Source organism: Phascolarctos cinereus, unplaced genomic scaffold (assembly GCF_003287225.1).
Source record: "Phascolarctos cinereus isolate Bilbo 61053 unplaced genomic scaffold, phaCin_HiC Scaffold_3;HRSCAF=262, whole genome shotgun sequence".
NCBI lineage: Eukaryota > Metazoa > Chordata > Mammalia > Diprotodontia > Phascolarctidae > Phascolarctos > Phascolarctos cinereus.
In genome coordinates this window covers 257,063,807-257,086,341 of record NW_027555736.1, presented here as the reverse complement: position 1 = coordinate 257,086,341, position 22,535 = coordinate 257,063,807, and the positions used below count along the sequence as shown (strand labels likewise).

The following is a 22,535-nucleotide window of genomic DNA, read 5'->3' as shown; positions in this document are numbered from 1 at the left end:
TAGAAGGAAAGCAGAAAATTGAGGGATAATTTTATAGTTTCTCAGATAAAGGTATCATATGTCAAATATATAGAGAACTTTGCCTTATTTATAAGAATACGAGTCATTTCCCAGAATATGAATAGGCAGTTTTTGGATGAAGAAATCAAAGCTATATATAATCATATGGAAAAATGCTCTAAATCATTATTAATTAGAGAAATGCAAAGTAAAACAACTTTGAGATATCTCACATCTATCAGATTGGCTAAAATGACAGACAGGAAAAATAACAAATGTTGGCAGGGATGTGGAAAAATTGGGACACTAATACACTAATACTAACATACTGATGGAACTGTGAACTGATCTCTTTTGGTGAACAATCTGGAATTATGCCCAAAGACCTATAAAACTGTGCATATCCTTTGACCTAGCAATACCACTATTAGGTCTGTTTCCCAAGGTGACTAGGAAAAAGGAAAAGAACCTATATGTTCTAACATATTTATAGTAGATCTCTTTGTGGTAGCAAAGAACTCTAAATCGAAAGGAAGCCCATCAGTTGGGAAATAGCTAAAGAAGTTGTGGTATATGATTGTGATGGAGTACTATTGTGCTGTTAGAAATGATGAACAGATTGATTTTTAGAAAAGCATGGAAAGACTTGTATGAAATAATGAAGAATGAAATGAGCGGAACCAAGAGAATACTGTACATAGTAAACAATATTGTTGAAAGAATAACTGTAAAGGACTATGCTATTCTGAGTATTATAAATATCCAGATCAACTACAGAGGACCTATGAAGGAAAATGCTATCCACCTCCAGAGAAAGAACAACTAATAAACAGAAGTATGTATATATGCATAGTATGGTTTTACACACACACACACACACACACACACACACACACACACACACACACACATACAAAATCTGTGTGAAATGGTGGCCTTCTCTGTTTCACTGGGTAGAGAGGGAGGTGGACAATTTGAAACTTACAACAAAAAAAAGTTTTTAAAAGGATGAGTATTAAGAAAAGGTCATTAGATTTGGCAACTGAGGCTATTTGTAGCTTTAAAGACAGCAGTTTCAATTGAACGATGAGGCTGGAAGCCAGACATAAGAGAGCAGGAAGGTAGTGAGGGGAATTGAAGTGCACCTATTGAAGAGAGCCTTCTTAAGGAGTTTAGCCATAAAAATAAGTAGAGATTAATCCAGTGAATGTTTTTTGAGGATGAGGAAGACATGATGTGTTTGTAGGCAGTAAGGAAGCACCCAGTAGGCTGAGATTATAGGAAGAGATTGAAGATCACTGGGAGAGTGAGGTTGATAACAGGGGTGCAATCTGTTGAACAAGATGGGATGAAATTGGATTACATGCAAAGGATTTGCCTTGGCAAGAAGCACAACTTTTTCATGCGAGATGGGGGTGAAGGAGGAGATAGTGATAAAAGGCATCTAAATGATATAAGATGAGGAGGAGAGAAGAGAGAGCTCCCAGTAACTAGCCTCATTTTTTTTTTCAGCAAAATATGAGTCAAGTTTCTTAGTGGAGAGGGAGGGCAGAAAGAGCCATGGTATTTTTAATGAGGATGAAAAAGCTTGGAAAAGCTGCTGTGGTGATACAGTGAAATGATTAGGGAGGTGGTCTAAAAAGATTGTCTTGCTACAGTGAGGGCTCAGTTGAAATTCTGTAACATAATTTATAGCGAACCTATTGTGATTTTCTCCAGCTTCATTCAACACTATGGTAATAGGAGATATTCCTTTCCCCAAGGATGGTGAGAGTTATCTAAGGCTGGAACTTGGTAGGAAAAGATTGATAACAGAATAAGGAAGTAAGGGACTTGAGAAAAGAGGATAGTGTAGAGTTGAACTGGTTCATCAAGGGATCAAGATGGGCAAAGGAGGAGAATGAAGTTAGTGTAGAGATAGAACTGGGATAGAACTTTGAGGTGGAAGAATTGGAGGTCCTGGTGAAAAGGAAAAACAGGGTTAGGGGTTGTCAGACAGGTTGGAAGGTGGAATGACAGCAGATTGTAATCAGATAAAGGAATTGAGAATTTATGAACATGGAAGAACACTTGTGGGTGATGGCCATGTTCGAATGTAGCTGAGATGAGGTGAAGAAATCATGGAGATCTGGGGAGTTAAGAATTTGAGGGAATATCGATATGTACTTTGAAGTCCCCTGGTATAAGTGTGGGCAATGGGGAAGAGAGACCGACTGTGAGCCAGGCATTGACTGAACTCATTGAAAAGAAGAAGAGAATGTCCTGGAGATCAAGAGATAACAGTTACCAGAATCTTGATGGGGCTATAAACATGGATTGAATGGACCTCAAAAGAGAAATTCCTGAGTGATGATGATAGAGGGAGTGTCTGGAAGCATTCAAATTCCCAACCATAACCAAGGAGAAGGCAACACATAAATGAAAGTGTGAACAAAGCAAGTTTCTTAATTATGTAGCAGGCATCCCAGAAGGAATGGTGGAAGGCAGATCTTAAATAGCATGAGACAACCTTATTTTTTCCTGAAACCAGGGATGAGAGAGGGTGGAGGGGGCTCATCATCTTTGTAGTAGATCTGGGACTTCAGAGAGACCTGAGTAAGGGAGGAAAAGACACAGCCCTGCCACCAAGGAGCTTCCTTGGACAAATGTGCTGCCCTACCATCAGGGAATCAAAAACTAAAAAGGAGATTCACTTGTGTCTGTCCCCAAGAAATCTCTGATCAAAGAGAGTAAACATACCCTGCCCTAGATGATACCTAATCTGAGACAAACAGCTCAGAACTGGCTTAAAATCAACAACCACATAGTTATCATATCTATTCTCAGACTCTGGTGAACATCTCTCCCTCAGTCTTGGTTCTCTATGGACCAAAGGAAGTTACCTGGCAGATTACAATGGTAGTTCGACCTAAGAGCTATCTAAATGATGAGTTCTCTCCTAGTAGATGGGTGATGGAGAAAGGGGGGTAGGTCTTGCCAGTCGCAAACAAAAATACCCAGAGGTTTTTTCTTATTCACTGGGAGGGACAGGAGGATGGATATCATTCTCTTCTCCCTGTTGGGGATGTTTGTGGATTTGGGCCCAGTTTTCCCCAACCCGCCTCACAGTAAAAGGAAATGACATGATTCTGTCCTATCTATTCTAGAGACATCACCCACACAGCACTGAAATCTCTGTGAGAACCTGGAATGGAAAACAGGACTATAGTCACATCCATCTTTGAATCCTTGTTCTCCCCTATGAGGGGAGTCTTGGGCATCCACAGAAATAAGAAGAAATAAACCAGACATAGTGGGAAAACCAATGGATATGGAATCAGAGGAAACGGGTTTGAATCTCTGCTTGTCACTTACTGCAAGTCACTTAACTTCTCTAGGCCTGTTTTTTTTTCTTATATGAAAGGAGAGGGATACATTGAGACGATTTCTAAATTTTAAGATGATCTATCTCTAAATGCTCCTGTGATCTTAATTGGTGAAAAACAAATGTCTTCTCCTAGTACAGGTTACACGATCTCAAAGAATATCGGTTTCATTAGGGGCCAACAATGGGTGATCTACTAAGACATCTGGAGCAGGCTGGCCTCAGGAGTGAATTCCTGGCAAGTTCTTAGCTTTAGTTCTAACTAAGGCCTGGTTCCCCTGCAGCTTGCTCTGCCATGAAGGCTTGCTAAGATCCTGCTTGACTCTTGGCTTTTACAGTCCTTACCATCTTGCAACCACTCCACTCCAACCTTTCTGGCCATTGCTTCTGGTTTCCTGTCACCTGATCTTGACCAAACTACTACTTTGGAGCCCCTACCCCTGAGCAGGACACTATTCCAGTGATACCTCGTAGCCATTAAGTTGTCATACTGTTGTTTTCTAGTCAGGATGCCTCTGACTGACAAACTCAAAATCAAACTCCATTTAGAATCTGAGGCATCTTACCCTGACCCAGCGGTGTTCTCTGTCTCCCCCATGTCTCTGCTGGCTCTCTACCTCACCTTGGTCAGTGATTAGATTCTGTGGTAACTCCCGTTTTGTAAGCAAGCTTGTTGATGAAGGTGGAAATGGTCCCTTCTCCCCTAGGCCCTCCCCAGCCATCCTTGTCCCCTAATCCTTACAAACTTTTTCTCTCATTCCTATCCCGTGAGTCTTTTAAGTCCAGACTGGCCAGGAGGGTGGGGCAGGCGGTGTGTGTGTGTGTGTGTGTGTGTGTGTGTGTGTGTGTGTGGGCGCCACCCAAACCGGCAAGCCAATACTTTCACCGCTCGGTCTCCATGGAAACCCTGAGCAACAAAAGAAAACGAAGCCAGGGTGCTGGGGCCTGGGGCAGCTGCAGAGCTCAGGCAGAGCTCTGGTCTCCTCTCACCGCAAGGGAAGGAGAGCTACGACCCCTCCCTAGCACTGCGTGCATACGACTGAGTCCCTGTGACCCTGTCTCTGTTCACCTGTTCTGCGCCGAGATTCCGTGGGATCGGACTCCGACAGTCCTGCCATTTCCACTCCACGTGCCCTTGAGGACAGGAGGGAAGGCAGTCGCGGATTGTTTCCAAGTAGTCCAGGCTAGTTTATTCTCCCAACCCTCCCCAGCCCCCGACCTCCCCCCTCACCTCCCCCCCAGCGCATACTCCTATCTGCGGGATGGAAGTCTGGCTGCGGCCCCCGCCTCCTGCTTCCTTAGGTCACCACCTCCCCGTTTCCATCCACCACAAGTTGGGTGGGGCTGAGCCCCTCCCCAGTCTTCCGGATCACGTCACTCTAGATTCCTGGGGCCCGGGACTGGGGTTAAGGGAGGCTGGGAGTAGCATCCAACCCCTCCCCGAGTTCTCCCTCCCCTTTCCCGACCGGGTTCCCCCCCCCCACCTCCCTGGGGACTCCCGGCATGGAGGGAGTTGGGAGAAGGACCCGCCTTCAGTCGTCCCTGGGAAGGGGCGGGTAGGCGCTCTGGGCGGGGCGAGAAGAGGCTAGGGTGGGAACGTGGGGAGCTAAGGCAGCCGGTGAACAGACCGATCCAGCCCTGGACCATGGCCTCCAAATGCTCCAAGTGCGACAAAACCGTGTATTTCGGTGAGTTCTCCTCTCCCCCTTTCCCCAAGGGCAGCCACCGAAAGACCCCGAGAACGCTCGCGCTCGCGTTCCTTCTCCAAGGTCCCCAAGCCTGGCGGGCTGAGCCCCTGGAGGGCGAGCAGGAGGGGCAGTGCGCTGTATCCGGCTCCAAGCTTGGGGGGGGGTCCCTACGTCCCCAATCTTGAGGGGTGTAGGCGCCACCCCTGCTTCTCAGCGGAGGGTCTAGAAGGGTAGTTGCTTGCCCCTCTCCATCACACACTTGTCCAGCCCAGGTGTGGTTTCGAAAGATACATTTCTTGGAACAGGGCCTCCACCTCCAGGGCAGCACATTTAGGGGACTCTGTCTTTCCTGACCCCCATAACCCCCATCGTAAGTTGAGCTGTGAGATCTTTGTAGCTGTGGTCCCAGAAAATCGGGATCAAGATCAGCTGGGAGCAGGCATTACCGGGTCTTGACTCTCACACCCACACCCCCAGCAGCGGTTGGAACCCCTAAAGGGTGGTGGTCACCCGGATTTCCAGTCCAGAGCTGTGCCGCCTTGGGCGGGGTGGCTGTCTTTTCGGCCAAATCCGGGTCAGCACCTTTAGGTCCCGAACCTGAGATAGTGTTTTTGAGAACCAGGGGGAGGCCTTTAATCACAGACACAGCCCCACCCATCGATTCACTAGATTCCTGTGGCTCCAAAGAGCTCCGGGATCATCCACCTCCTCCTACCGCTCAGGCCCAGCGTCCTCTTACTTCAGTTCCTGCCTGGTTCTCCATCTTCCACCTTGTTGTTCACCTTAGCTCGGCAGCCACAGCCCAGCGCTTTCTCTCTTCTTTCCCTTCCAGTTACCCAGAATTTCACTCGAGGGTAGAGACAGAAAACACCTATGAATAGGGACATGGGTTAGTCACCTTGTCCCACAGGTATCAGTGGAGCAGACCCGAAACTAAAAGGGTTCATGGGAATCTTCATTGGAAGCACTTCCCCCTTTCCTGGTACCAGTACTCATACACATACTACATTGGTATTCAGCTCTCTAATATTTAATCCTTTAATTAAAGGATTTGTTCTGTAAAACTTGGACTCAGTCAGAAGGCTGCACCCAAAGACTAAAAAGCCTTGTGTAGCCTCGAGGGCCTGAAGTGGGAGAAGAGGCCTTCAGAGGATGATGAAACTTTGTTCTGTGTGGAGGGACTTGTATGCTGTGGGATCTGGCCCTGAAGCAGGAAGACCTGTGAATTGGAATTAGGAGGGTGGGCTCATCAAGGCTATGAAGGTTGCAGGGATGGAGAGGGGAAGGCCATCTGTTTGGTGAGGGATAGTTGTATGTTGGCGTGGGAGTGGGGAAAAAAACAGGGAGAGAAAAGGGCTGCACCTGAGGAAAGAGGGCCGCAACTGCCAAAATCTCCAGTTGCTTCCTCTGGATCCCTGATAGAATAAAGGTCTGACCCCTTATATCTGATGAGGGGGTGGGAGGGGTGTGTGTTTGTGTGTGTGTGTTGGGGGAAGGAGTGGTGTAGATTTATATAGAGATAGTATCTGTCCTCCAGGCTTTTGGTTCTTTTTGACTGGTTCCATCCAAGCCCTGCCAGGATCATCTTTGTACCAGTAAGTGGCTGTAAGACCTGACCTCAGCCTAGACCTTAGAAGCCTAGCCAGAAACAAAGTGAAGGAAAACTTATTCATGTTCTTACTTGACTGGCTTTATGCTTGCCTGAATCTGAGGAACTCATTATAAGCCCAGACCCACATTAACAGACTTCCTCAATGTATAGGCACCATTTCTCAATGTGCAGACGTGGTCCAGACAAGAATAGTATGCCTTTGTCTTCATTCCCAAACTGTTCTCCCTAGATTGAATAGGGCCTTTGCCTCTATCGAACTGGTAGGTCCAGGGCACTTTCCTCTTGCAGATTTGGCTTCCTTGCAGTTTCTTTTCCCAGTCTAGGACCAAATGCCCTAATTACTTCACATAAAAAATACCTCAGCCTAGGCTTACTTGTTACCTCCTATTCTACTAGTATGTCAAAGGACATTTCCTCATAATCTATGTGATTGTATGTGAACTGATATTCCTACCCACCTATCCATGTCCTCTCACTTCCTAGCTTTCAGACCAGACATCCTCTATGGAGTATGGATTCTCTTGGCCACCCACCCAGACAGATTGAGTTCTCCCTTTTCCTCATTACATTCTCTTCTCTTCCCTTCACTGACTGAGGATTCTCTTACTCTGTTCTGGATTCATCTAGAATTCACTTCACTGGTTCCCATTTTTGTTCTCCCTCCTTAACTTATATCTGCCACATCCTGAGCCCCTTCTTTCTCTCTGACCTGGCCTTGGCCTTGTGATAGCCATTCTAAACGGGCACAGTCACTGAGCAGACAGGACCTTTCCTATGGAATACCTCATCGATTGCTTGGAGGTCAAAGAAGTCCCTACTTAATTGGCACAGTGAAAGTGAGGGTCTGGGATCACATCCCAAATGCCTCTTCTTTGCTTCCTAGAAAAATGGTGTCAGCTAAAGCTGAGTTTACCTTGGACCCTTTCTCTGGTCTAGGGCTCTCATCTCTCCTTGTCCAGTATGGACAGACTGGCATATGACGTATTGCTTACAAACTTCACTGGACAAAGGGGGATATTACCAGCATTACTAGACAGCTATGGAAATGTGATTTATTATTCTGATAGCTTGAGTGTTCTTTGAATACTCACAAATGAGGATTGTGTTATATAGGCCACCGCCCTTCCTTACCTTTTACCCGTTCAGGGTCAGCTGTACTAAACAATCCTTTTCAGGCACCAATCGTGGAATGTTCTCCCCTTGTTTCTCATCTGAATTTCTTGCAGATCCTGCCCTCTTCCTTTTTCTTCATCATGTACTTTCTCTCTCCAACATTAATTTAGTTTGGTTATGTCCTGTCCCTGCTAGACCTCCCCTACAGAGATACACAGATATCTTTCCTCTCCCCCAACTTCAACACAAAAGGAGCCTTTAAGGAACTTTTTTTTTCTTTTCTTTCTTTCTTTTTTTTTTTTGTGGAGGAGAAATCAGAACAGCTGTTTCCTGGTGGGAGAAGGAGGGGGGAAGATAAAGAGGCATCCAATCAGCGTTTCTGGTTGACCCAGTGTGGCAGAAGCCTTGGACTCTTTACTCCCCTCTCCCTTCCATACCAGCTCTGAGTGGTCCTTTTTGTCTGCAGTCTCTGACATTCTCCAATTCCCTCTCCGTGAGACACAATGAGAGCACAATGAGAGTCATAAGTATTAGGAACTTGTGGGTATGGGGAAAGAAACTGAGCCAAGAGATGAGGCTGCAGGACAGTGGCTTGGAGCTCTCTGGAGGGGTGAGTCCAGAAGCTATTCTTACCACCCTCTGCAGTTGACCAAATACCGGGATAAGAAATAGGTCCCAGTCTCACTTATCTGTCCCTCTGCCTTCTCATCTCTGCCAGCTCTCAAAACAAAGTACTGATTCATTGTTACTGGCTGTGCCTGGGGGAGGTGCCTGGTCTCTGCCCCTATCCTGGAGCTATTCATGGGGTGGGAGTGGGAGGAAGAAGGAGCCTTGGGGGAAGCAGCTCCTTTCTACTAAGCTGGAAGAGAGCTGTTGTTGTGCCTGTCCCCTGGTCTCTCTCATCACCTTGGCCAGAGAACGGGAGAGGGAAGGAGCCCCTCCCTTCTTCCTTCCCTTCCTTCCAGCAGTGTCTATTGTCCAACAGGAAATCCGGGACTAAATATAGACTCTGGTAGGCATGGTCTTTCCTTTCTCTCCTCATTCTCAAGCTAAGAGGGGCAGAAACAGAAATCCCCAGATTCAGCCCAACTGTAGGGAAGGGAGGTTGGAATTCCTCTTCCAGACTGTTGCTCACATGGCAAAAAGTGTGTGTAGGGGGAGCTTGGAAAGAGAGGGCATTTATCTGTATTTCTTCTTTGTCAAAATTTCAGGAAATTCCAAGAAAAGGGCCTTTGGCTCCCAGTCTACTTGCTATGACTGGCTACTGGCTTCGGGGCATCAGTGGCCTCATGATCTAGATATTTGCAGCTACTTTGTCTAACAGCCCCATGTGCTTCCCAAGACCACTACTTTCATTCTCTGCCTCCTTTCCTTGATAGCTTTGTGTGTCCTTCAGTTTTAGCGATATATCAGAACCTTTAGGGAGGCAGGGGAATGGGCAGGTGGATGGAGTCAGCCCTGGGGAGAATCCTTTGGACTTTCTTGTCTGGTTGGGGAGACTGGGCTTACTTGGACTCTAAAAAACATAGGATGGGTGAAATGAAGGCCAGATGCAGGACCTTGTCTATAAGTGCTAAAGGAACCAGGGGACGGTAAGAGATATGTAATCACTGGTCGATTGGAGTGGATAAGGAAGACTCTAGAGGAGGTGAGATGGGAAATCAATGAACTATAATACATCTTCCTGTTTTCATTGTCACCCTGCTGTAAATACCCTTCTTGTTACAACTAGAATAATTCTTTAAAATATAGATGTGGTTACATTACTCCTCTGTTTAAAACTTTCCCTTCTCCCTGTGGCCTCTTCCTTTACCAGTCATCCCTTCACAATTGAATATTGCTCTGCCTTTCCCAATTTACCTCATGTGATTCTTCAGTCCAGCCAGACTAGACTATTCTGCCCCTGCCTTCCCCAAACATGAGTTTCAGTCACACATAGAATCTTAGAATTGAGAAGGGACTTTACCTAGTCCAACCCATAACTGAATGAGAATACCCTATAACAATATACCCAACCAGTGGTCAGCTAGCATGTATTTAAAGCTCTTTAGTGAGAGTACTCTCTAGGACTTTTCCTTTGCAGACTAAGCATTCCCAGTTCCTTCAAACAATGCCTTTTGGAATAATCTCTTGCCGTTCCTGAATCTATTTGTTTTTCAGTGTACTTCCTAAGATGTATCTAGAATTGGACACAGTATTCCAGGTGACCAGGGCAGAGCATAGCAGGACCATCGTATCTCTTGTCCTATACTTTTTTGGAATGCTGTATCTTGTTAACTTTAATTGAGCTTGCAGTCCACTAAAACACTCAGATCTTTTTACATTAACTTTTTGTTCTTTAAAAAAAATTCTTTTTAAAAAATAAAACAGTGCTGTCATTTCCCAATACTAGTCCCACAATAGAATCCTCTTTTTTTTTTTAATAAAGAAGTACAAGAAAACAAGGTAAACAAGAAAAAAATACATTTACCATATCTGACAGCATATGCCTCATTCTGAGGAGATTCCCTTTACCAATGCAAGGTGACATTTTTTCTGCAATTAGATAGTTGCTTAAGACAGTGGGAGATTAAATGACCTGCCCAGAGTCACATAGTATGTGTCATAGGTAGGACTTAAACACAAGTCTTCCTGGCTTCAGTGCTGCTCCATTACTCTGCCACATTGCCTAAAATGTCAAAGGGCCAAATTTAATGAGATGAAAATAAATGTAAAGGCCTTTATTTTGTTGTTGTTGTTGTTGTTTTTAATTCAAAATTACAACATGTTGAAGGAAGGTGTGGATACATAAACTTGTGTGAAAAAAGACTTGATGATTTTCATCATAGAGGGATTCCTTTATAGGTGTGGTGTGGAATGATTGGTGAAGCCAAGAGTCTATGATTCTATGGGTAGAATCTATGAGATTCTATGGGTAACTATGGGAGTGGGATCTCCCAGATCCCAGCTCCCTTCATTATGGAGGGTGAATGCCTGGAAGGAGGAAGGCAGAGAAGGGAGAGGTGGCAGAGCACAAGACAGACTCTTACTCTCTCTGTTTCTACTCCCATGTCTCAATAGCGGAAAAAGTGAGCTCCCTGGGCAAGGACTGGCATAAATTTTGTCTCAAGTGTGAGCGTTGCAACAAGACATTGACACCTGGAGGGCATGCAGAGGTGAGCCCCATCCATTCTGAACCCATTCTCCTAGGGTCACTTGCAGACTCTAGCTTTCAAGGGACTTCTTGATTCCCCAAAGACCTAGCTTCATCCTTTTAAGTACCATGACCCTGTCCCCTTAATGACTTTATATATTCCTGACAACCACTGACTCTGTTTCCCTAGTGGCTTCAGTATTGTTTTCCTAAAGTCTCTGACCCCCGTCATCCCCTTATGTCCTCTGTCTGCCCTCCATGATAGATATATATAGAATTTGGAGGAGGCTGCAACACATATGTCCTGGAAGTATGAGATTCCTTTGAAAATAAAAGCATTCACTTGGTTGGAGGAGAGTTTTTGGGGATAGGAAACTGAAAGGGAAGTGGTTGAATGAACAAGCTGGGCCCAGGTTCCCCTTGGAAGTGAAGGGGTTCTGGTCCCTCAGGATGCACTGACAGACTCTCTTCCCCCAGCACGATGGGAAGCCGTTTTGCCACAAGCCCTGCTACGCCACGTTGTTTGGGCCTAAAGGTAGGGACACCAACTTTCTGTGGCCTGCTCTGTGACCCCACCCCTAACATGCATAGCCCATCCTACTACCCCTGAACCCTCCAATTCTGTGTGAAAGAACTATACTTCCAACCCTCATTGCCTAAACTTTGACTTTTGACCCTCAAACCCATGACCCAAACTGTGACCTTCAAATCATACAGCTCAAAATTATGATTTCATGACCCTGACCCTCATTGCCTATCCAGGGATCCTCGACCCCATAACCTAAAAAATAACCTTTGACACCCAATAATCCCAAACTGTGACCTCTTATTTGCAGTGACCTTTTATGACCTAAACCATAATCCTTGACCTTAGACCACTCCATAGTCCAAACAGGAATGCTTAGCTCCTTTGGCTGACCTTTGAACTTTGGCCTTAGAGATGGGTTTGGGAGGGGAAAAGTTTACCCTTTCTTTTCCTAATGCCTGGGTCCAAGGATAGGACCAGCTAGCTGCCTCTCATACTGGTGCTCTGCTTGGAGAGAGGAGGTTTTGGGTCATCCCATTTGGACAATGAACCACTTTGTTGGTGATGTTTCAGTTGGATGGAGGTTGCAAAGGTGAGGGGGCAAGTGAGGAAAGCCATGCAAGCCATCGTTTCATGTCCACCCAGTCAATTAACAAATATTTATTAAGTACTAGTGTATGCCAGGACCTGCACATGATGTGTGTATTTATGTATGTATGAAGGAGAGCTGTGTCTTTGTGTATGTGACCTTCTCATCCTGCCTTCATCACTTGTTACTTATGTGACCTTGAGCAAGTTATTTCTTTGCGTCTCAATTTCCTCATCTCTAAAATGAGAGTAGGCCTAGATGGTCTTTAAAGCCTTTCTAGCTCTAAACCTGTGATTCTGTGATCCAGTGTTCATTTGTGACCTGAGCTTCTGTGCAGGTGTAAACATTGGGGGCGCAGGCTCTTACATCTATGAGAAGCCACAGGCAGAGGAGGCTCCTGTCACTGGCCCTATTGAACACCCAATTCGAGTCGAGGATCGGAAAGCCAGCGGCCCCTCCAGAGGGCCCAGCAAAGGTAAGTACTTACTGGGGAAGGACTGAGGTGTCTCAGAAAGTGGCAGCTTAGCTCCATTTCCCTGCTGTCTTGTTTTAGCATCCAGTGTCACAACCTTCACTGGGGAGCCCAACATGTGTCCTCGATGTAACAAGAGGGTCTATTTTGGTAAGTGTTTTCCACCCACCTACACATTGTCTCCCCTCTAATCCCTCATCCCAGTTCACACTATAAACTTAGAAAGATACGTTCTGTCTTGAAGTTGTGTGTGTGTATGTGTGTGTGTGTGTTTGTATCTCAAAGCACTTAAGACTATGTGTGTGAAGGTGTTTCAGAGCACTTTATGTCTCAGATTTCAGGGCACTGTGTGTTTGTTTCTCAGGACCCTGTATTTGAGTGCATGTATGAGAGTGATTGTCTCAAGGCCATATGTGTGCAAGTTGTGTGTGGCTTAGGTCACTGTGTATTTGTGTTTGGGGAGAGAATATCTGATCATACCACGCCCATCTAGCGGAGAAGGTGACATCCCTGGGAAAAGATTGGCACCGGCCTTGCCTTCGCTGTGAGCGTTGTGGAAAGACACTAACACCTGGTGGACACGCAGAGGTGAGTGGAGGTGAAAGTATAAGGTAAGAAAAAAGAGATCCAAGGTGTAGGAGCAATTGGTGAATGGGGGACTGAGTACAAGAATCTATAGTGAGAAGGCAGCAAGTTAGTGAAGTCAGGTATGAGGGTATGTGGAGACAAAATGAGGTGAGTGAAGGCCAAGGGGAATTGTGCAGCCCCAAGAGCCACACTGGGTGATGACAGAGACCAAGACCATTTTGAGGGTAGTTCCTCTTTCACACACTTGCTCTTTTAGTATATTCTGCCCTCTGGTGGCCTGAACAGGACTTCAAACAGACAAATCACAGACAGGAGTTTGAAGTACCTTAAGTCATACTTTACACAGGTGCAAACACTCTTCACAGTTTACAAAGGATTTCCTTATCCATTGTCTCATTTGACCATCACAAAAGTCCTGATAGGGAGGCTTGGAAGGGGTTACTGTCTCTATTTTACACTAAAGGAAACTGAGTCCAAAGATCGGAGAGGAGGTCAACTGGAACTCAGATCTCTTGGCTTTAAGCCTAGAACTCTGTTGTCCATGATTGTCCCAGTGTACTATTACACACACACACACACACACACACACACACACACACACACACGTACATACTGTCACACCAGAAGACAGGAGAAGACCCTGAGGGGTCCGTTTGTTCTCAGACTACCCTTCTCCTCTTCAGCAGTGGGAAATTGGATCAAGGTGGAGGGTATGGAGGAATTTCCATGAGGAAATTCCCAGTCTGTAAGTGACATTGTCTCCTTCATCCCTCCCTAGCATGATGGACAACCATATTGCCATAAGCCTTGCTATGGAATTCTGTTTGGACCAAAGGGTGAGTTTGGCATAGAACCTTTTTCATTTGGTTGGGAGGGGGAAATGGGGAGGAGGAGGGGGACAGTCACGTTAATGTAAACTTTAAATCCTTCTATCTGTAGTTTCCTGGGAGTCAGTCCTATTGTCCTCAGGACCCTCCCTGACCCACATCCTGAGCTTTCCACCCCAACTATAAGTCCTTTTTGGACTCTGACATCTGTCCTGACCTTCTGACTTGTCTTCTTCTCTGTACTGGTTCAACAGGAGTGAACACTGGGGCAGTGGGGAGCTACATCTATGACAAAGACCCTGAAGTTAAGGACCAGCCGTAGGAGGTCCTAACCCTTCCACACGATGCCCAGCCTGCTGTTCTCAATTTTTCTAGGGGAGTAAGCACCCTCACCATTTGCCTGCACAAGAAGCTTATTTCTGAGGGGGTGTGAATAATTTGGCTCAGCTTTGTATATGAGTGTGAGGAGGCATTCTTGAAGATTCCCCAGAATTGCTGAGATCTGCCTGGGTGTCCTCCCATTCTTACCATGTCTCCTACTACTTCTCTCTGTCTTTCAGTATGTTTTGGTTTACCTCCTCACCTCCCTAGCCACCTTTCTGAGCCCTCCACCCCTTTTCTGTTTCCATTACTCCTTTTCTTTCACTCCCTGTTTTCCTTTCTCTTTGTCTCAAGAGGCTGTATGTCCTGCTATCTATCTCCCCCTCTCTTCCCTCCCCTACCCCGCCCCCCCAGCATCCTGTACTCCACGTTTATTTGTGAAAGGGTATGGGCCCTGTGTTGGCTAAAGACGCAAACCCTTTTTCCCACACAGTGTTACTGAGCAGGCTGGGGCGGTGTCCTCTCCAGGATCTCTTCTGCTTTCATTTCCCCTTAATGCACCACAGGTCCTAAGGCCTGGCCACTTATACCTTCACGTTTAACCAGACACTAAGGCTGCTTTGATTTTTTTGCTATCAATAAAGGTTTGAGAATCAATGATCTGGCTGGTTTTCTGTGTCCAGGTGTGGTCTGTGCATGCCTCACATGCCTTTAGGAGTGGGAGGATGCCCTTTCTGTACAAACTGGGTGAGCTTTCTGTAGGAGGAAGGCAGCAAATTCATCCATCCATCCATCCATCCAATAAAAAATTATTAATATGTAGGGCATTTTGCTTAGCACTAGAGATACAAAGTTGGAAAATAATAGTTCCAAACCTCAGGGAGCTTCCAGTCCAATAGGGAGGATACAACATGTACACAAATACAATGTAAGGGAAAATTTTATATATGAGTCAGAAATATTAGCAGGATGAGCTATTTATAGCTATGGACATCATAGAGGAAGAGGCAGCTGACCTGGGCCTTTAAGGACAAAAAAAATATTTCAGGAGACAGAGATGAGGACTTTTACAAATGAACTGGGGTGGGAAAGGGCAGAGGTGAGAACAGTGGACAGTTTAAACTACTCTCCTTAAGCCCCCTTATGCTAAAATTCTTTTTGGAAGTGACCTTACTAACAACTAGGGAATAATAACAGGGGAGGCAGACAGGAATGATCTGGGGTTTTGGATTAGCAAGGTAGGAGGACAGAGGATGTCTTTACTGAACTGATGTAATTATAGGATTGAGACTGAAGTGAAGTGAAGCCAGATCTAACATGATGCGGTAAAAGACAAGGAAGAGATAAGGGTTGGAGGTTTCTATGGGAATGAAAAGCAGATTTAGAAGTGAGGTAATCAAAAAGTTGGAAAGACAGGAAATTCTTTTGCTATTTGGCCTAGCCTGTCTTTTAAGGTTATTTTCTTCAGTATTTTTTTTTCCATGTCCTTTATCAAGCTGTTGACTCTTTTCTTGGTGATTTTCTTGCATCACTCTCATTTCTCTTCCCAATTTTTCCTCTAATTCTCTTACTTCATTTTCAAAAATCCTTTTTGAGCTCTTCCATGGCCTGAGACCAATCCATATTTTTCTTGGAGGCTTTGGATGTAAGAGCTTTGAGTTTGTTGTCTTCTGAGTGTGAATTTTGACCTTCTTTGTCACCAGAGTAACTTTCAATAGTCAGGTTTTTTTTCCCACTGTTTGCTCATTTTCCCAGCCTATTAGTTGACTTTTAAGTCTTCACTAAAGTAGGGCTCTGCTTCCAGGGTGGAGGGCACACTATCCCAAGCTTTAGGGGTTTTGTGAAGCTGTTTTCAGAGATACTTCTAGGGACCTGTAAGTTTTCAGTTCTTTCAAGGTGGTGTAATCTAAAGAGAGGTGTTTACTACTCTCCTGGCCTGTGCTCTGGTCTGAGTGACCACAAGCAGCCTTTTCTGCCCTGGAACTGTGCAGAGGGTCCCCCCTCCACTGTGGCTACAAGCTCTGCTATGCTAGTGCTTTTCCTCACCCAGCACCCAGATCCAAGTATGGGCAAAGCAACAGCGTCTTGCCTCAGTGCTAGCAAAAAGAACCCTGTAATCTTCAGACCAGCTGTTTGACCCCCTTACAGTCTGTGGCCTGAGAGCTCCAGAAACAGTCACCGCTACCACTGCTGCTGCTGCTGATTCAGTCACTCCCAAGGCCTCCTCCTGGTTTGCTGTGGCTCTGGACTTTGTTGGCACAGCCTGAACTGGATTGGACTCCACTCTTACGCAGGTGTGACAGACCTTTTCTGCTGACCTTCTAAAGCTGTCTTTGGCGTCTGTGGCCTGAGAATTCTGGAAACGGCACTGCTGTGAGTGATTCAGTGGCCCTGAGGCCTGCTCCAGGTTTGCTGGAGCTGGTCTCTGGGTCTGTCTCACCCTGGTGCGACAGACCTTTCCTGCTGAACTTCCAAGTTGTCTGGGGCTGGAAATTTGTTTCAGTCCGTCTTTTTTGTGGATTCTGCTGCTCTAGAATTTGTTTAGAGTAATTTTTAAAGGTATTTGGAGGGTTTGGGGGAGAACTCAGGCCTTTACTCTGCCATCTTAGCTCTGCCTCTCTAGAAATTCTTAATATGGAGAAATTTCAAGAGTTCAGGACTGTGGAGGTGGAACAGTTTTTCATGATGATGCAAGACAGGAATAGCATTGCATTGCATATTTGTATCTCCAGATATCGTGTAAGTAGCTGAGGAGACTAGAATGTTCATAAGATAAACCACATAAATACTGAAGCTACCATAGGTGATGGCAGAGATTAAAGGGTGGAAGAAAGCCCCTGGTCATTAGGGAAGATGGAGGTGTGTCCCACAGTAGCTGAAAATGATAAGGATTGGCTATAATTTGATGAAATGAACTTAAAAGATTGTTGAGTAGCAAGGGGAAAGACTGGAAGTGACAGTGGGAAACAAGTCTGGCCATATTATTCCAGGGACATGATGCAAGGAGTGGCCAGCATCGAAGAGGTAAAGGAAAGCCAGGTTTCAGCTAGTGCTAGGATGTGAAGAGAGTGTAAGAAGATAGGAGGACAGTTTGAATATAGGTGGTTGCATCTTTGAGGCAGGGGGCGGAGCTGGGAGTGTGGAGGGGTGGGGAAGCTTCGGTAGATTTTATAGACTGGTGATGCAGGAAACAGCAGTGTCAATTAGGAAGAGGTACAGCCTTAGGAATGGGTGAGTCAATTGGTGACTGCATTTGGTGGCCGCTGGGACTGGCAGCTCCTTTCTGACTTAGATCTGGAGCCTAAACTGAGTGGACTTGGCAATTAAAGTGGCCCAGTGACTTTCTTGCTTTTCATTATTCCCTGTCACTTTTGGAACTTCCAGGGAACAGAAGTACCCTTTCCTTTTCTACTGGGCTATGTCATCCTTGTAGAGGCTTTCTGCCTGAGGTAGATTTTATACTGAAGCCTTTGTCTGCAATAAGGTAACATAATCCTAGAATCCTAGAACTGCAAGGGCCCTCCCAGAGTTTAGAGGTCACCTAATTCAACCCATATCCAAATAGAAATCACTTTTACAAAATTCCTGACAAGTGGTCATTCAGTCTCATCTTGAAGATATATTGTGAAAGGGAACTCACTACCTAATAAGGCAGTAATTCCACACTTTGGACATCTCTAATTATTTAGCTTTTCCTCATCTAACAATTAGCAACCACTTCTGGGCCCAGGAGTGCTGGGGTGCTTTGATCTCTCCTCTAATAAGGGACCCCTCTGTGATGGATTCATGCACTTAGTAATTGGGTTCAATGCTAGAGAAGCCTCCAAAGAGAGGAATTAGGCTCTTTTTCTCACACTCTACCATCTTTGTAACCCCCTCCACCTCTCTAGGGAAAAAGTATTTATAGTTTAGGTTCACCTCTTGTCTACAGTATCCCTTAAAGGAAGAGTAAAAGTCACTCTATTCAATATGAAATAGCTGTTTATTTTCTACACAGAAAAAAAATTCTTAAATTCATTTTTCTATACAGAAAGAAATATGTAAATATGTAGGCTCTCACAAACTCAAGTTACTGAAGATTTAAAAACAAAAGGTAATAACTGCTGTTATTTTCTCAGGGAGACTGAGACTTAAAACCATCAAAATATGAAGCCTTTGGTAGATTACCTAATAGGAATTTTACATTTCATCTCAGTTTTGACTGTGCAAATGATTCCCTCCAGGCTCAAGTGGTTTGTCAAGTTGGACGATGGTGGGTGGCCATTCTTTTATTGATGATTATCTTCTCTGGGACAGAAACTCCCTTCTGCCACCAGTTAGCTCCAAGTAATGGATCCAAGGTTTCTGGACCTCTCAGACTCACAAAGTTGCTTCCAAGGCTGGATGTTTCCATCTGGGACATGACCATTATTTGGTTGCATATGATTAGGTTAAAGAAACAGAAAGCAGAAAAAGTAGCCAGAGGCCCAGGGTCAAGCTTGCCTAGTTGATCCCACTTATTCTAGATACTATGGGGGAATTATCCCTATGCTGTTGGAAGACAGCCAGGGAGAGGAGATGCCTTCACTACTATCCCTCCAGGGAGAGATTCAAATAGGAAGAAAGAGACTGAGAATGAGTCATTCTGTTTTTTAAGATCACCAATTCAGTGGCTCTTTCTGCTTAGCAGCCAGTAAGGGTATTTCTTTGTCACTCCCAAAGTTCCTGAGTTCTTCAGCACTGGCTAGAAACTTACAGTATAGCCCTGCAGTATAAGATTGGGTCTGATGGTCTTGAGATCATCGTAACAATCTCTCCTTAAGGGAAGCTGCAAGCTTTTAGAACATACTCACGAAAAAAATACTGACAATAACATTTTTCAAAGGTTTGTTTTCCAAATATATTTTGTCTACCGCCAGCTTGTTTTCCTTCCTGATAGCAAACTCCTCAAAATAATATTTTGCCCTGATCCCAACTCAGCTGCTTCAGGGGGGCTACCCAAAATCAGAGCATAAAAACCCTCAGGGCATTTTGGAGCACTCTCTTCTTGCTGAATGGACCTGTGTGTCTATGTCTTCCCTTCCCCTCCACCTCCAGCAGTGCCTTTATGTGAATTACACTATTAGGGTGTATGGCTTTGAATTGAACTGATTCCCATTGTTTTACAAAATTGTTCTTCTCAGCCCTAGAACTCATTAAGGGGTTGTTTTCCCCAACTGTCTGGTCCATGGGCCTTTCCTTAGACATAACTGGGTAAGGGGACAAGAGTTTAATCTACTGACAGTTGCACCTACACTGGGGTAGTAGGAGACTTAGTTGTAGAAAGGAAGAGTCAATAGGGGAACCCTATATCCTCCCAGGAGGGACTACTTTATGCCAGTGGACTGTCTCAAAACATCCTGTTACGCTAATAATGAGCTAAAATCTAGTTCTCTGCAACTTTCATCCCTTACTCATATTTTAGCTCTGTGGGTTCAAGAAGTCTTTGGGTGAAATATTTATGAGTTAAAAGTATATTTTGAGTGAAAAGAATCATCCTGCATCCCATGCCCCTCCTTCTATCCCTACACCAACCTCAGGTTCTTTCTTATTTAGTTCTCTGTTTCATATCACTCAACTTGGCAAATCCTTGGCAGGCCCTCTAGCCCAAGCCATATAGTGAGGAAAAGAATTCTCACTATAATATTTCTACAAGTGGTAGCTCAGGCTCTACTAAAAAAACCTCAACTTGCTACATCTTGAGGTAACAACCTATTCCTCTTTGTGAACAGATCTAATCCTTAGGAAGCTGTTCCCTACGACAAACTTCCTTACAACTTCCACCGTTACTCTTAGGTCTGTCCTCTGCAGCCAGACAGAACAAGTCAAATCCCTCCTTCATATGACTACCCTTCAAATACATGAAGTCATATTAAGTACTATGTGCCAAGCACTATGCCAAGGTGCTGGGGATACAAAGACAAAAATGAAACTGTCCCTGCCCTCATACTTATCAGGGGAAACAGCATGTGGCTGGAAGCGTAGTGAAAGGCCTCATGGAAGTGATGGTGGTGCTTTACCTTATTCTTGCCTCCCCAAACCCCGTATCTCCAAGACATGTCTCATCCTAGGGCCCCCAGTCCTATCCTTAGTCCCCATTATTAGCCTTTGCCCTCAACTCCTGGGGCAAAGCACCTACAGCAGGTACCCTCCTGGACTGAGCATCCTGACCAGCAGGACTTCCAGACTATCCAGGATGCCTCTGTAAAATAAAGAAGTAAGATTAGATCATCTTTGTATATGATCTGATTCTTCCCCTTCTCTGCCACCCAAGCCTACCCCTCATATGTCTCTAGAAGGTACCACCAAAAAAGGTCTAGGCTGGGTTTCTCACTAAGGTGAGAGAGCACAAGCTTTCCTGAGCCCTACCTCTCATCATACACATACTATATTGAAATTTAGGAAGATCCCTCCCCTGCCACCTCCCTCATCTACTTTCTGCCCCAATCTGAGTTGGCCTCTCCCCAAACTCCAGGAACCCTCTCTGGGTCTGTGTGGGATTGGGAAGTAGGGTTGCTGCTTTTAAGCAGCAATCACAGAGACCTCCTCCTCCTCCCCTGGGTACCTGCCAGTGAAAACTGTGTATGTGTGGAGAGGAATAGGATGGGTTGGTAGTTTGCTCCACCTTGAAAAGGTTACCTGGGAACCAGAAGGCTGTTTCTGGAATGCAGGGAAGGCTTTAGAGGGCCCTGGTGATGAGGGAGGGGGAAGTGGGAGAGAGTCTAGAAGAACAGTGGGAGTGAATATGGAGCGGATAGGAGGAGTCAGTCAAAAACATTTATTTATATTTTTCTTTTTTGCTAGACAATGGGGTTAAGTGACTTGCCCAGGGTCACACAGCTAGTAAGTGTCAAGTGTCTGAGGTCGGATTGGAACTCAGGTCCTCCTGACTCAGGAGCTGGTGCTGTATCCACTGGGCTACCTAGCTGCTCCCTCTTTTTTAATTCAAAAATATTTATTAAGCACCGGTACTGTGCTAAACACTGCGGACACAAAAAAGGGTAAGACAGTCCCTGCTGTCAAGGAGCTTACATATTAAATGGGAAGGAGGATGTGCAAACAACTATGTAAAAGACATTTACAAGAGAAATTGGAGATAATCGGCATAGGGAAGCACTTGCCTGGAAAGGCTTCTTAGCAGAAGGGGAGCCCTACAGGGACTGGCTGTGGGCCTGAGGAACAGTGGAGGGAATTGTAAAGGAGGAGATTGTGCGACAGCCCTGGGGGAAGGATGTGGGTGGAGTCTCTGAGGGCAGGGATTAGGACCCAGAGAAGGAGGGCCCTGTGGCTTATTTTATAGCCCCTCTATGTTTTCAGTGTCAGAAAGAAGCTACTTTTCTTGTAGGGGAGAATCTCCTTATGGGAGAAGCCCCTACTTGGAGGTTCCAGCTTTAGGAGGATTAGGACCTATACTCTCCCCTTCCCCCACCTGCCTGGTGAGAGACTAGCTGAGCTCTGCCCCTCCTTTCTTTCCACCCTTCTCCATTTCCTGCTATGAGAAAGTAGACTGGGCTCAGTGGCGTGTTTGTATTCAAGGAGTTGTCATGGAAACCAAAGAATGAGCTGCTACTGTGTGGTTTTGTTTTCTATGCTCTCACTCCCTCTAGCCTAGATTATTATCTTCCTATCCCCAGTTTTTCCTCTCTTCAATTCCCCCTCACTGCCAGAAGCATCTTTTTAATATGTAGATGTGATCCTGTCATTTCCTTTTTCAGAAACCTTCGGTGGCTCCCTTATGCCTCTGGAATAAAGTCCAGAATAAAACAATGGGAAGGAGCAGGAATTTTAGTGGTCATCAAGGACTTCCTGGCATCCCTGGGCAGACAGGGGTCACTTGCTTGAGCCTCCTTTCTCCACCACCCAAACCTACACTGCTTTCCAGCTACCTGCTGCTACCTGATGCCTTGGGACCACCCTGCTTTTGGCTGACCCCCTAAGAACAATGATAATGACAATGAGATAATTTGTCAATGATTAACGTGCTCCTGCTCCATCATACCCTCCTCATCCCAGTGATTCTGATCCTTTGGCTGTCATTATTCAAACTCCATTATCTCCATGCCTCCTTGCCCATTTCCTTATTCCATTCTCCTCAAACCAATCCCTCCAATGTCCCACTCTAAAGCTCTCTGGAATACCTGTTCCACAAGTAATAAATTAGCTTTCATCTAAAATATTTTCCTTTTTCCTGTTCTTCCATCTTGCACACGTTGAGACCTGGGTCCCTCCTGCTGACACAGCTTCCCTAGCTATTCTTTTTAACACTGGTTGCATTGTCACTCCT

The 22,535-nt window shown here is 45.3% G+C and overlaps 1 protein-coding gene across 1 annotated transcript; it reads left to right on the top strand.

Moving 5' to 3' along the window:
- Positions 1–4,735: 4,735 nt before the first annotated feature.
- On the top strand, positions 4,736–14,890 carry LOC110199874 (cysteine-rich protein 2). The gene is made up of 8 exons (XM_020974887.2): positions 4,736–5,052; positions 10,838–10,932; positions 11,388–11,445; positions 12,363–12,500; positions 12,579–12,647; positions 12,991–13,085; positions 13,864–13,921; positions 14,167–14,890. The coding sequence occupies exons 1-8, from the start codon at positions 5,010–5,012 to the stop codon at positions 14,232–14,234; spliced, it is 624 nt and encodes a 207-aa protein (XP_020830546.1). The 5' UTR covers positions 4,736–5,009; the 3' UTR covers positions 14,235–14,890.
- The last annotated feature ends 7,645 nt before the right edge of the window (positions 14,891–22,535 follow it).

Bases quoted from the DNA above. Each gene is read 5' to 3' on its own strand.
- LOC110199874 (XM_020974887.2), top strand. From the start codon at position 5,010: ATGGCCTCCAAATGCTCCAAGTGCGACAAAACCGTGTATTTCG. The intron at 10,933-11,387 runs GTGAGCCCCATC...CTCTTCCCCCAG, and splicing joins CACCTGGAGGGCATGCAGAG to CACGATGGGAAGCCGTTTTG. The intron at 13,922-14,166 runs GTGAGTTTGGCA...CTGGTTCAACAG, and splicing joins AATTCTGTTTGGACCAAAGG to GAGTGAACACTGGGGCAGTG.